The sequence below is a fragment of the Equus przewalskii genome, chromosome 19 (genome assembly GCF_037783145.1).
Source record: "Equus przewalskii isolate Varuska chromosome 19, EquPr2, whole genome shotgun sequence".
Lineage (NCBI taxonomy): Eukaryota > Metazoa > Chordata > Mammalia > Perissodactyla > Equidae > Equus > Equus przewalskii.
Genome location: NC_091849.1, coordinates 51,242,402 through 51,257,287, shown reverse-complemented (window position 1 = coordinate 51,257,287; position 14,886 = coordinate 51,242,402). Strand labels below are relative to the sequence as shown.

The window sequence follows — 14,886 nt, the reverse complement described above, 5'->3', positions numbered from 1 at the left end:
TCCCATGTATAAAGTAGAGGAAGATGGGCATAGATGTTAGCTCAGGGCCAGTCTTCCTCAGCAAAAAGCGGAGGACTGTGTCGACAAAAATGATCCATAACCAATCTATAAATGAAAATTTGGGAGAGTTTATTCTGAGCTAAAATGTGAGGACCATGGCCCGGGAGAGTCCTTCCACAAAGGAACAGAGCACTCCAAAGAAGCGGGGGTATACAGGGTGGTTATATACCCTCAAAGAGGATGTTTCACATATGATTGAAATGTCCCTCTTACAATAGTCACAAGATTGCCCTGTCATCACAGCGTTTGATGGACACAGCAGGTAGTGGGTGTGCTATCTCGGCGGGGCGCAGCAGGAAGCAAGTCTATTGTCTCGAGCTGGGCGGTCACAGGTGAGCGCAGCAATCAGTTCCTAGCCTAAGGGAAGATGCTTAATCTTTAAGGAAATGCCAGCTTTGGGAGGGGTAGGGAAGTTGCACCTTTATCTCAAGGGCCTTTGTCCTTGCCATAGGGAATGTCTAAAGCAGATATACAATGCGTGCTCAACGGCCATGGTCAGGCCCTTTTGGAAAAGCAAGGTCAGGCCAAATTAGGTTTACACCAAATGGCTTCCTCATATACTCCAATATATCCTATTGCTTGCCATTTCTATTTGTCAACTGGCAGTAGTTAGCTCAGGGCTAATCTTCCTCAAAAATAAAACAAACTATTAATGGTATGGAAATAGGATTTATTACTTCTCACCTGTGAACTAAAAGGGGTGGAAAAAGATCAAAGTACTTTCCAGTGGCACATAAGTGGGCGTGGGACCCAGGGCGTGTAGCCCAGAGAACATAACGTGGTAAAAATAAGATGGAAACCCATCAGAATAGGCTAACCTCTGCTGTGAAAAAGCTAAAACAGATGATATAAAATAGCAACGTAAAGGTGTGTGTTGTTTGTAGAAGACATGCCTAAAACAAGGACAAAGGTGGAAAACAAAGAGCTACGTAATGACCCTTGAAGACAGCAGGAGTGATAAAGTGATAGCAGACAGAATAAAATGTGAGGTAAAGTGCTGCATGAGGCAGAGAAAGTGGTTTCCTGTGCTCTTCCGAGACGCCGTGAGGGCCGCGCTTCTTTCTGGAAAGCGCCACAGACGTTTCTCAGAAGCATGAGAAGAATTCAGAGGCGCCGCAGTGTGGTGGTGAGCCGGCTGTGGTGTGAGGACTCAGTTCGTAAGTCACTTGTGCTGCTGCTTACTAGCTGTTGAACCTGGGCAGCGTACGTATCCTCTCAGGGCCTCGTTTTGCATGTGTGGATGGGATAAGTGGCTGAGTAAGGCCGTGTGGGACTCATGGAGGTCGGTCACTCAGCAGAGACCTTGCATGTTACCCGGGAACTGACCAGTCATATAATCAAAGGTGAGAGGCCACAGGGGACCTAAAGGACGTGGCTGGTGTGCTTGGTTGTGCAGCCTGCATCCCAGATCTCAGACCACAACACATCTTCTTTTCAAATGCTCTGAAGGTGATTTATAAAAGTTAATCAAGGAAAATCTTCACTTCTCAAAAGTAGACACCACACAGGATGCAGTCTCACCAAAATTCGGCAAAAAGATGTTCAAGAGAAATTTAACTGTTGGCAATTTAAAATAGTTTTCCTAATAGTTTCTAGATTAAGTCAAAAGTAGAATGAAAGTGAATGGCAGTGGGATGCTGGCAAAGCTAGTCTCCAAGGGGAAAATCATTTCAGTGCTTTAACAGACAAATTGAAAATAGACCTAAGCAGTGAAATGGAGAATCGAAAGAGCAAGGGTAAAGTATGCTTTCAGGAAGGAATTCAAAGGAGCAGAAATTGAAATAAAACCAGTGATCTTTATGAACCTTTGTCAAGACTAAGAACACATCAGAAATGAAAACAGATCTTCCCAGCCATGGAGGAATTTTAGACTATTAATTTCAATCTGCTCCTAGAAGTATCTAGATGATTCAGAAGGTCATATGTGTCTTTAACAACAACGACAATGCAATTAATGAGTGTGGGGGGAGAAGTAAGTAATCAGACTTTGTACCGTCTGTCCCACTTCAACATGGCCTTCTGACTTGTGTCTGTTTTATATACTGAGGCTCCCCTGAGGTGTCGTTACAGGAAATAGGGACTCCTGCTAAGACGTTTTAAAAGCTCCACTTTGAGGGTCTTAAGACGTCACTGGCGAAATGGAGAATTCACAAATAAAGAGGAGGTTTTTGGCTTCATGAATGAGGCAACATGGCCAGAGCCCCCACATGGGCAGATGGCATTGGTGACCCTCTGCCCGTGGAGGGCCAGCCTTACTCCAGATCTGACAGCCTGCTGACTCAGTCCCTTTCCTCACCACAGTGAGGCCCGCAAAACCCCAGAGCACTGAGCCCTGGTTCAGTCAGGAGAGCTGGGCGCCCTCACCTCAGAGTTCTCTGCCTCTCCTTCCCTGGCATCTTGGGTGAGTCACTGTGCTGTGTAAAGGGAACCAGCCACCTGTCCTCAGTAGATTTCTTACAAGGTTTAGTCACAGGTGCTTTGAAATGCAGATGAACAAAAGTTTTTGTGTTTTAAGGTAAGCTTCCCTTAGAATTCCCCGTTGTTATTAAAAAGCACATGCCAATCTGTGGTTGAGTGACACAGGCCCCACATAAAAATAGAAAGTCTGTTCTCAGAGCCAGAAGGCATTGGAGGGGAAACTAGGATTCTTGAGGGCATGAGCCCTAACTACAGAGGCGAGGAAGGCAGTCTGACTTCTGTGTCTGCTCGAGAATGTTTTGACTTAGCCGTGATTATTTTTCTCCCTTAGGTTGATGAAAACATGAAAGTCGCACAGAAACGGGATGCTGTCTTGCAGGAAATGTTTTATTTCAGGAAAGATATTTGCAAAGGTATGACATTCTCTGGGATTTCTAGGGTCGCTTTAGGCCACCACAAGCCGCTAAAGCTGCTCGCCCCTCGTCCACAGGTGGCAACGCCGTGGTGGATGGCTGTGGGAAGGCTCAGAGCAGCACGGAGCTGGCCACGGAGGAGTACACGCTGATGAGCATCAACACCATCATCAACGGGAAGGTAGGGCCCGGCCCGCACACCTCGCGGCTCACCCCGCCGGCAGGGGGCTAATGACACGTCCTGCTTCTTGTAGGAAGGTGTGTTTCCTGGGCTGATCCCGATTCTGAACTCGTACCTTGAAAACATGGAAGTGGATGTGGACACCAGATGTAGCATTCTGAACTACCTAAAGCTGATTAAGAAGAGAGCATCTGGTATGGCATCATTTGCTTTTCTTTAAAAAAAAAAAAAATCTCATCATGTAGGCAGACCCTCCCAGTCTTACAATATTCAGTTCCGCAGAGTAGTCTTTTCAAGTATGCCAGCTTTTATCAGTGCGCAGCCCTCACGTTCCACCCCCTGCGAAGGGGTACACCTGATCATCTGACGCTCGCAGTTTACCTGGCGGAGCTTTTTTCTTACTGGCTCCTAAGCGGTGGTGCATCTTTAAGTCGACGGCATCTTAGATGAGAAACAGTCTCTGCTTGCCTGTTTGTCGCTTAGGTCCAGCTGTGTTTGTCGTGCATCGTTGTGGGTTCTTGTTAGAGGCTGGGTGACTCTGGGGCTTAGGTCAGCGACACGGCTGGGCTGTCTGGGTCTTCAGCCTGCCCCCACACTGCGAGCACCCCAACAACCCCCTTCCTGGTTGGCTTTGAGGAGATCACGTGGATGGTGCCTAACAAGTGCCTGGCTGTCCGCTGCGGTAGGAGTAACAATAGTGATGGGAATGGCGTCTGGGTTTCACGTGGGGCTTCTGTAAACTCCCCGGAGTCCCCCAATTTCTCTCTTCACTCTGCTCACTGTTCGTGATTCTCTCCCCCTGTGTGGTCAAAGTTTGCTCCGGGAAACTCGGGACCCTGCCGTGCTCTGAGGCAGTCTCCTGACCCCAGCACATGGCGTCCTAGTCCCCCGGCCCAGTGGGAGCCCGCGTGCTCTAGCACACCTGTTGGCTGCCGCTTCTGAGGAGCCGGCAGGGTCAGTGTGTGGGTAGCGTCTAACAGGTACCATAGCCGTGGGATGTGCGTGTCCTAGTTGCCTGCCTGCAGCCTAAAATTCTTCCCCAGCAGGAATTCTTCAAATACTGGGGAAAACGTGTTCCCAGCCCCTGCCACGTGGCTACACCGAAAGGTCATACTGGTTTTCCTTCAGGCTTATGTTTATACTGGCCATAAATGTCAACTTATTTTTTAAAAGCACTACTACTACCTTACATTGCCTTAAAAATTTTTTTTCAGGAGAACTAATGACAGTTGCCAGATGGATGAGGGAGTTTATCGCGAACCATCCTGACTACAAGCAAGACAGTGTGATAACCGACGAAATGAACTATAGCCTTATTTTCAAGTGTAACCAAATTGCAAATGAATTATGTGAATGCCCAGAGCTACTCGGACCAGCATTTAGGAAAGTAAAATATAGCGGAAGCAAAACTGAGTCTTCCAACTAGACCCTCTGCAGAGGGCAGAGCGCCCTGCTGCCGGCGGTGCCGCCCGCGTGCGCCGCACGGAGACCAAACCATACAAGTGCACTGCGTCCTGGGCCACTCGTCCAGAAGGGATTGGAGGCTGCCTTCAGTAGGCGAACCTAGAGTTTATACAGTGTACATGTACAGAGTAAAGTATTTTTATGATTAACAATGTATTTTAATAACATTGTATCTAAAGTCGTTGCGAACTGGCGTGTACATTTTTCCATTCTGACTCTAGAACAACTACTGTCTCAGCAGTTTTGTAAATGTAACCCACTGGTCGTTGTGCTAGACCTGCATTCCAGAGTTTACAAGGTTTACTGTAAATTTTTGGGTTTTTTTAAGGACTTTACCCGGGGACCTGATTCACTGAAACTGATCGCTTCGTTTTAAAACCAGTTTGTCTGGCTGACTTCCTCTGAGCCGTCGCCCCTGTTGTGTGCATAGGATCAGCGTGGATCCGCTGAGGAGCTCCCAGGACAGCTTGGGTCTCTGGCACCTTGCCGACGATGTTTCTTTCGCAATCAGAATAGCTAACCCCTGGGTCCCCCTGCCCCAAGCTTTCACCACTAAATGAAACCTGTGAACTAAAGGCTGTCAGAGGAGGGACTTCCCTTCTTTGTTTATCTGTTTAAATTTGCTGGTTAAGTTTGAAGACAACTCTGTAGGCAAAAAGGAGAGTATTACCCCAGGTTCACATGTGGTGTTTACTGGGGGTGATGTTTTCTTAATTAAAAAAGGGGAGACTCGTTTTCCTTCCTGCACTTACCAAGAGTAATGTCAAAAATGGCCCCAGCCCTTCTGTTGAGGCCCTTATACACTTAAATTTTAGATCAAACGCAGTTGCTGAAGTTTTTGTTTTGTTACTTTTTTTCTAGTTTGCAGACATTCTTCTGAAAGCCATTCTTACCTGGGGAGGATTCTTCTCAGTGCTTCCCTTCTCCGTGAAACGCATAAAGCAATCATGACATGCACTAAGTTTTGTGAATCAGGACCCTACATGTTTAATTGTAAATAATTTCTCATAATTGTTAGAGCTTTATGTTGAAGGTTTGTTTTTTTTTTTCCAATTAGTTAAAAGTCTTAACTGCTTCTAAAATAACTATGTATAGTAGATTATCCAAACCTTTACCGGCATAAATATTTAAACCGTAATGCTAATTTTAAGAAATTGCAATAAAGCTGCTTCAGTTAAGCCTCAACGTATAAAGACTCTGGTGTGTGCCATATTTCATACCTGCATTTTGGAGGATTAAAGAACACCTGTTTTTCATTTGCGATTTGCTTGTGTAAATCAGGTTGTAAAAAGGCAGATAAACTAAAATGTTTGCGGTATGAGGAAATAAAAGAACGGAATCAGCCTTCTGAAAACTCCTGAATGTGTGAGTTCTGCAGCCACATGCTTGGTGGCGGGGTTTCTTTTTTTTTAATTAGCCCAGATATTCCCTGAAATTATTTCTACATTGCGATCCTCAGATGTTTTTAGAAAGAAGCATAGTGATGAAAAGACGCCTCATCTCCCTCAGTGGCGAGGCGAGGGCCTGGGTGTGGCTGAAATGACCACTGGGCCACCTTCAGTGAATTTTCCTTTTACTCTAAACTGCTGCCGTGCTGTCAGAGGTCTCGTGGCACTGCTGAGGGTTCGGTGCCGTGTACACACTGACTGAGCTGGAGACGGACTGAGGCAGCAGGGCCTACAGAGAGCTGCTTGCAACCCTTGTCTCTGGATCAGCAGCCCTCTCCCAGCCCCCAGCCCCCAGTTCACGTAATACTGTTCTCATGTGGTCAGTCCACTTTTCTCAGTCCAGACGTGTTATCTGAGTGATCCTAGGGCAGTACTTGCCAAACTAATCTGCCTACAGATCTCTGGAGGGGCTTATTAAAGTGCGCCTCCAGGCTCAGTGGGCCGGGCCTGGCCTGGGCCTAGGGGTCTGCATTTCTGACAAGCCCCCAGGTAGTATGGATGCTGCTGATCCACAGGACACCTGGAGTGACAAGGACTTACAGCACTTTCTTTACCTCAGTTATAGGCAAATCAACTTTGTCCCAAATGATACTTGTTTTTAATTCTGATGTGTTGTATCTAGATTTTTCTCTTACTGAAAACCAGTTTGTGGTACTTTGTGTCCAATGTAGAAAGTAGGCACCACCTTTCATGAGCTTTACCGCCTGAACACAGCTGAGAACGCAGGGTTTCAGGAACAGAACTATAAACATTGAGATGAGCAAGAAGGGCTTTCCTTGGTGGAAATAGCTGTGGCCGAGCCCAGACTCTCAGACCTGACCCTGATACTTAACCCACTTCTAACCCCAAATCTGGTTTCCTGCCCATCAAGTCCCCAGGATGAGTAACAGGTTTGCCCCTGGTCCCAGATGCCCGTGACCCCGGTTCATCCCCAAGGCTGGCTGTGAGCCTTTCCAATGAGAAATGGAGGGAGCTCGCCTTGGCTGCCTCCTAAACCACCACCTACACAAAAGTTAACCAGGAGACGTGAAAATCCAGGGTGTGGGGCCGGTTAGGCCCTGTCTGAGGAGCTGATGGGAGGTTTCTTGGGAACCGGAAACTGCGAGGATAAAAGGCAAGTAACCTTCAAGGAGCTGGTAGTGCCTGACCTGGGGCAGGGGACCACTGGCAGTAGCTTGTGATGCTCTCGGCTGGAAATGGGGCCCTTTTCAGAACTGTAAATAGGCTGCTTAATTGCCAGGGTTTTAGAGGTGCTGCTATAAGCTTTCCATTTAGGTTAAGGCTCCCCCCACCCCTCGAAGATAAGCTACTGAGCTCTACCAGCTGCTCTCCTCTCCATTACGCTTTTGTGTAAATAGTTAACATTCCCTTTAACTCTTCTGAACTGCATGCCAAGGGATATTTAGCAAACTGTAAATTAAAAGGGAACTGATGAGGTCTGGACTGGAAGCGAGGTGAGTTGGTGGGTGAGCTTGGCTGGGAAAGATACACTTTCCAGTCTATTTGCATTTCCTTGGTGAGAGGAGGATGAAATTGGCTGGATAATCCCAAAAGCTGCTTTCACTCTTAGCACTCTACGAAATTAAACATTACAAAGCTAAGTACAAAGGAAGATGCGTTAAGAAAGAGCAATGCTGCCTCCAGCTTCTCATTTCAAACTATGTTACAAAGCTATAGTAATCAAAGCAGTATGGTATTGACATAAAAACAGATCAATGGAACAGAAGAGAGCCCAGAAATAAATCCACGCATATATGGTCAATTAGTTTACAACAAAGGAGCCAAGAATATACAATGGGGAAAGCACAGTCTTTTTAATAAGTGGTGCTGGGAAAACTGGACAGTCACATCCAGAAGAATGAAACTGGACCACCACCTTACCCCATACACAAAGATTAACTCACAATGGATTAAAGACTTGAACCTAAGATCTGAAACCATAAAATTCCTAGAAGAACATATATATATAGGCAGTAAGCTCCTTGACATGGGTCTTGACAATGATTTTCTGAATCTGACACCAAAAGCAAAGACAACTTAGATGGGCCAGCCCCATGGTCTAGTGGTTAAGTTTGGCACACTGCACTTCAGCGGCTCAGGTTCGTGGGTTCAGATCCCAGGTACAGACGCACACCACTCATGAGCCATGCTGTGCAAGTGTTATGTAAAGAATTCATACAATTCAATGGGAAAAAAACAATCCCATTAAAAACTGGACAGAGCATATGAATAGACATTTTTCTAAAGAAGACATACAGTTGGCCAACATGTACATGAAAAGATACTCAACATCACTAATTGTCAGGGAAGTGCAAATCAAAACCACAAGATATCACTTCACACCTGTTAGAATGGCTGTTATCAAAAAAGACAAGACATGTTGGTGGGGGTGTAGAGAAAAGTGAACCCTTATGCACTGTTGGTGGGATTGCAAACTGGTGCAGCCACTATGGAAAACAGTATGGAGGTTCCTCCAAAAATTAAAAATAGAGCTACCATATGATACAGCAATCCCACTTCTGAGTATATAGCCAAAGAAAATGAAAACACTAACTTGAAAAAATATCTGCAGCCCCACGTTCACTGCAGCATTATTTCCAATAGCCAAGACATGGAAACAACCTAAGTGTCCATCGATGGTGAATGGATAAAGAAAATGTGGTATATGTATATGTATATATATATACATATATATATATACTCACACACAATGGAATATTATTCAGCCATAAAAAGAAGGAACTCCTGCCATTTGCAAAAACATGGGTGGACCTTGAGGGCATTATATTAAGTGAAATAAGTCAGACAGAGAAACACAAATACCTTATGATCTCATTTATATGTGGAATCTTTAAAAAAGAAAAAAAAGCTTATAGATACAGAAAACAGATGGATGGTTGCCAGAGGCGGGTAAGGAATGGGAGAAATGGGTGAAGGGAGTCAACAGGTACAAACTTCCAGTTATAAAATAAGTCATAGGATGTAATGGACAGCATGGTGACTATAGTTAATAATACTGTATTGTATATTTGAAAATTGTTAAGACAGTGGATCTTAAAAGTTCTCATCACTAGAAAAAATATTGTTTGTAACTATGGTGACAGATATTAACTAGACTTGTACTGATCATTTCACAATGTATACAAACATCAAATCATTATGTTGTACACCTGTAACTAGTATAATGCTATAAATCAATTATACCTCAATTAAAGAAAAAGCAATGGACTATGACAACAAAAGAAAAGAAAGAACTGTTACACGTAACACAGAAGAATCTAACAAATGTCACGTTGAGTAAAGAAGCCAGATGAAAAAGAAGATACACTATATGATTCAATCTCTAAATTCAAGAACAGACGAAACCAAGTGACAATTATCCAGGTCCCACTAGTGGTTACCTCTGGGTGAGAGTGGACCGGTACCGACTGGGAAGAAACTTCTGGAGTGCTGGACACGTTCTATATCTTACTCTGGGTGATGATTCATGGATATAAATATGTTTAAAAATCACTGAGCTATTTAAAAATCACTTGAATGTGCTTTATACGTTTTATGTATGTTATACCTCAAACAGAAGAGAAAAATTTGGGTAGAAATGATTCAGAAGAAAAGCGGGAAGAAAAGGAACTTTTCTGAGCAAAACTCTCTGTCTGTGGTGTATGTTGAATAATTGCATTTTTTTATACCTTTGGATACATTGTGCTTTCATCACAGCATCTTAATGAAAGCAGTTCAACAGTTAACATCTCAACCAAAAGCACTGTGTTCTGAAGCTCCTAGGAAATTTGTCAGGACTGGGTTCGGAGGGGATCCACGTGCTTCTAACGTAAAAGCAAGAGCATAGACTTGAGTTCAGATCCTGATATTCACACGTACTGGCTAGGTGACTTCAGGCAGTGACACAACTTCTTTGTCTCTGTTTCATTTGTAAAAGAGACATGAGAACACTTTGCAGAGCTGCTACGGGTAGAAATGAGACGATGTGCGTAAAAGCAAAGTGCATCACTGTTCACGCGCACTCTTTACCCTAGAGAGTCAGAGGACACGATTTTATTAAAGGTGACACAAGCTGCACCTACTTCCTACCAACATGTTTTCTTAACGACCTCCTTTGAAATAATTTACCCTTCCAAGAATGCAACGGAGAAGTCAGCAGAGAAAAAACAATCATATCGATAACTGAGGAACTAAAATTTCTGGAGGAAAAAATGAAACATGAGAATGTCCTCATGCTTTTCTGTCATTATCACTCCCAACACAGTTCTGGTGAGTTTCCCAGAACATTTTTTTTTTCCTCTTTTTCCAAAATAAAACCAAATGTCCTGGATACTATTGACCTTCTTGCACAGCAGAGAAGTTTGCATCCTCAAGACTCTTGGTTGCAAGTGAGAGAAAATCCTGTACCAGCTGGCTTTGAATAAAAAGGAAATTCAGGGCTGGCCCAACGGCATAATGGTTGAGTTCACGCACTTTGGTGGTCTGGGGTTCACAGGTTTGGATCCCAGGCGTGACCTACACACTGCCCTTCAAGCTATCCTGTGGTGGCATCCCACAGATGAAATAGAGGAAGACTGGCATAGATATCAGCTCAGGGTCAATCTTCCTCCAAAAAAAAAAAAAAAAAAAAAGGAAATCTACCAGCTTGCATATCTGAAACATCCAAGAGGTGGCACTAAGTTTCAAGCACAGCTTCTTGGGGGCTCAAATGCCACCAGGTCCTGATCTCTCCATCCCTGGCCTGTGCTTGCCGCTATAATGGTTTTACCCTCCGGCAACCTTTCTCCATAGAGTACCTTCTCCCCCGACTTTGCCCACCCCTCCCCACAGCAGCTGCAGCAACTCCAGGCCTACATCTCAGCAGCTGGGCAGTCCCAGTGGAGAAGAGCTCACTGCCATAAGTCCGTGGGAAAGTCTGGGTCTGTCTCTGATTTCAGGAAGAATCAGGATGTGCTGTAAGAGTCAGGAAACTGGGTTCTGACTCTTTTCCTGGTATTTGTGTATGTGGGGCAAGTCATTGCTCCCTCTGGATCCCAACTGTCTCATTGGTAAAATAAAGGGATAAAATCTCAATGCTATCTCAGGTCTGATCCAGAGCTAATGTTTCAGTTTTCCACAATAAAAGCCTTTTCCTCCGGAGATAGATAAGAGTGCCCTCTAGTGGTCTTTTATGTAGTTGTCTTTTTATTTCCCTTCACATTCTGAACAAAGTTACCGTCAAATGAAACTCGGTGATGAAATCTATTTTATTTCTATTCTCATTTTAAAATAGAAATAGTCTTGTGTTCCAACATGAGCAGTTAAAGGTATGGATTTCACTTTTCTTTTTTCTTTTTTGCTGAGGAAGATTTACCCTGAGCTAACACCTGTGCCAATCTTCCTCTATTTTGTATGCGGATCTCTGCCACAGCATGGCCCCTGATGAGTGATTATAGGTCCGTGCCTGGGAACTGAACTCAGGTCACTGAAGTGGAGCATGCCAAACTTAACCACTGGGCCATAGGCCGGTGCCTGGATTTCACTTTTATTGCTATTTTAGCTACATTCACATATTTTCTTGTGTTTTCATTGTTGTTTGGTTATAAGTATTTTCTAATCTCTTGTGATTTCTTCTTTGACCCATAGTTATTTAGTAATGTTTTACTTCATTTCAAAACCTTTGGGAATTTTCTAGACATCTTTAGTACTGAAGTCTAACATAATTTCTTTTTTTTTCTTTTTTTTTTTTCTGCTTCATCTCCCCAAATCCCCCCTGGTACATAGTTGTATATCTTAGTTGCAGGTCCTTCTAGTTGTGGCATATGGGACGCTGCCTCAACATGGCCTGACGAGTGGTGCCATGTCTGCGCCCAGGATCCGAACCCTGTGCCGCCGCAGTGGAGCGTGCGAACTTAACCATTTGACCACGGGGCCGGCCCCCTAACATAATTTCATTTTAGTCATAGAATATTCTGTATGATTCAATGCTTCAAATTTTAGACTTGTTTTATAACTCAACATATGGTCTTTATTGATGAATATTCCATGTGCACTTGGAAAGAAAGCGTATTTGACATGTGCAGGGTATGGGGTTCTTCACTAGGCTGAATTTTTTACAATGTTCAAATCTTCTGTTTCTTCCTGCTTCCGGTTGTCTACTTTACCATCAGTTATGGAGAGTGGAGGGTTGACATCTCGGAATATGATTGTGGATTTGTCTATTTCTCCATTTAGCTTTGTCAGTTTATGCCTCTACACTTTGACTGATATGGGATTATATCTTCTTAATGAACTGACCCTTATATCATCATAAAGTGTCCCTTTTTTTCTCTGGTAATACTCCTTGTCTTGAAGTTTACTTTGTCTGATATTAATATAGCCACGCCAACTTTCTTATGACTCGTGCTTGCATAATAAATGTGTTCTATCATTTTACTTACAACCAATCTGTGATTTTATATTTAAAGTGTCTCCCTTGTAAATGGCTCAATAATTGAGTCTTATTTTTTCCAATCCTTTTTAATTGAAGTACGTAGTCCATTAACATTTACTATAATAATTGATATGGTTGGGTTGAAGTGTACCATCTTTTTGTCTTCTGTTTATTGTAGCTGTCCCAAGTTCCTTTAATTCTCCTTTCTTGCCATCTTTTGGTATTCCATTTTATCTCCTCTATTGACTTAGTTATATGTCTTTAGATTTTTTTTAAATAGTTCTTCTTTCTGTATTTTTTAAATGGTTACAATATGCATCTCTAACTTAGCAAAGTTTAGCATGGATTAACACGACGTCAGTTCACATGTAACGTTAAGGACCATACAACAGCATACTGTCATTTTCCATCCCCCATTCTTTGTCATATTGTTGTCATGTAATTTACCACTATGCCTGTTATGCCACTAACAATCCAATGTTGATGTTTTACTTTAAAAGTAAAATGACTTAAGGCCTTATATCTAAAATATGGTAAGGAACTCTCAAAACTCAACAGTGAAAAACAAATAATCCAAGTGCTTATAAAATGGGCAAAGATATTTCACCAAAGAAGAAAGAGGCACATGGCAAAAAAAAAAAAAAGTACATTAGCCATTAGGAATCCACAAATGAAAACTACAATGAGATATTACCACAAACGTCTTAGAAAAGCTAAAATAAAAAGTAGTGATAATACTAAATGCTGGCTAGGGTGCTGAGAAACTGGGTCACTAATACATTGCTGGGGGCATGTAAAATGGCGCGGCCACTCTGGAAAACAGATCAGCAGTTGCTTATAAAACAAAATATATAATTGTCATTCAACCCAGCAGTTGCACTCTGGGGCGTTTATCCTAGAGAAATGAAATGTATATTTACACAAAAACCTATACACAAATGTTCCCAGCAGCTTTATTCCTAGTAGCCAAACAACCCAGATGTCCTTCAAGGGGTGAAGGTTAAACCACCCGTGGTACATCTATATTATCAAATACTGCTCAGCAGTAACAAGGAACAAACTATCGATACAAGCGACAATCCGGATGACTCTCCAGTGAATTATGCTGAGTGACAAAAGCCCAATATTGATTAGCGGTTGTCAGAGTTTAGGGATGGGGGAGGAGAGAGCGCAGGAGAGAAGGGGGTGTGGTAATAAAAGAACCGTACAAGGGACCTTTGTGGACCATCGACCTGTTCTGTATCTAGACTGTGACGAGGGATACATGAGTCTGCACAGGTGATAAAACTGGATAGGGCTAAACGCACACACACAAACCGGCGCTAGTCAAAGGGGGGAATCTGAATAAGATCAGTCAGCTGCATGAATGCCAATATTTAGGTTGTGACATCGCACTATCGTTCTGCAAACTGTTTCCACTGGAAAGAATTGGGTAAAGGTACATAGTATCTCTCTATTATCTCTTCCAACTGCATTTGAATCTCTAATTATCTCAAAATAATAAGTTTAATTTTTAAAAAAGGTAATGGTGCCAGGTGCCAGGAGATATAAAAAGGTAACAAATGTTCTTGCCATTAAAGAGCTTATGATCATGGAGACACAGAGTTAGGAAGCCAAGGGTTTTAGAGATGGCAAAGCCCTCTGGTCACATCTAGGAGACAGTTTAGTTGTGAGATGTGAACCCTGTTGTCAGATGATCATACTAGTCAACGTTTATGGCACAGCTCTAAACGCTTCCTATGTGGCATCTCATCTGATCTTGACTACAGCCCTCTGAAGCAGGATATCCCTATTATCGCTGTTTTGCAGGTAAGGAAGCTAGAGCATAGTCAGGCTAAATAATTCGCCAAAGTCCCTTTTTTTTTTTTTTTAAATCTAGGGCAGTCCTGAATTAGCCAATATTGAGCAATATTTTAGTGTTATAGAAAGGGCACTGGATTATTTGTCAAAATTCTTGGGTTCTAACCTCAGTCTGCTACCAATTCACATTTTAACTTGAAAAGTGATTCAACCACTCAGTTTCCCCATTTGAAGAAAAAAATTGGAGTACATTTCTAGAATCCTTACCACATGAGCATTCTAGATTGTTATGATTCTCCAACTCCAGAATGAGCAGTAGAAAAGAATGTCCCCCGTCCTCATTTTGGCAGTTAGAGCTATCTCCAGTGACGTCACTCTTTCCCTGTCTCCCCTTTTCCTGAACCCTTCAAGGGTTTGTTGAACATCCGCTCCAGGCCATATGTTGAATATTTGGTTTTCTTTGGGTTACTGATGTCCCTCACCTCGCCTTTTCTCTACCTTTCCCTGCAGAAGGCTCCCCTAACGCTCTCATGCAAGGCCAGTTTCAGGTGATAATAGCAGTCATTCAGGGAGGGCTCTTCAAGCGCTAAAGACTGACACAGCGATGCCGTTTAGTTAACACAAAGCCCAGTGACATGGATACTATCATCCCTTTTTCACGTTTGCGGCTTAGGAAACATATATGTCTGG

General features: G+C 43.2%; 1 protein-coding gene across 2 annotated transcripts in view; it reads left to right on the top strand.

Moving 5' to 3' along the window:
• The window catches only part of GCLC (glutamate-cysteine ligase catalytic subunit), a 44,530-nt gene extending 38,640 nt beyond the window's left edge, over positions 1 to 5,890 (top strand). For both annotated transcript variants that reach the window (XM_070584801.1, XM_070584802.1), the window contains 4 exons: positions 2,810 to 2,891; positions 2,969 to 3,072; positions 3,146 to 3,266; positions 4,287 to 5,890. In XM_070584801.1, coding sequence (XP_070440902.1) covers positions 2,810 to 2,891; positions 2,969 to 3,072; positions 3,146 to 3,266; positions 4,287 to 4,498 — 519 coding nt within the window. In that variant the 3' untranslated portion in view covers positions 4,499 to 5,890. The remainder of the gene's footprint in view (positions 1 to 2,809; positions 2,892 to 2,968; positions 3,073 to 3,145; positions 3,267 to 4,286) is intronic.
• Positions 5,891 to 14,886: the final 8,996 nt, after the last annotated feature.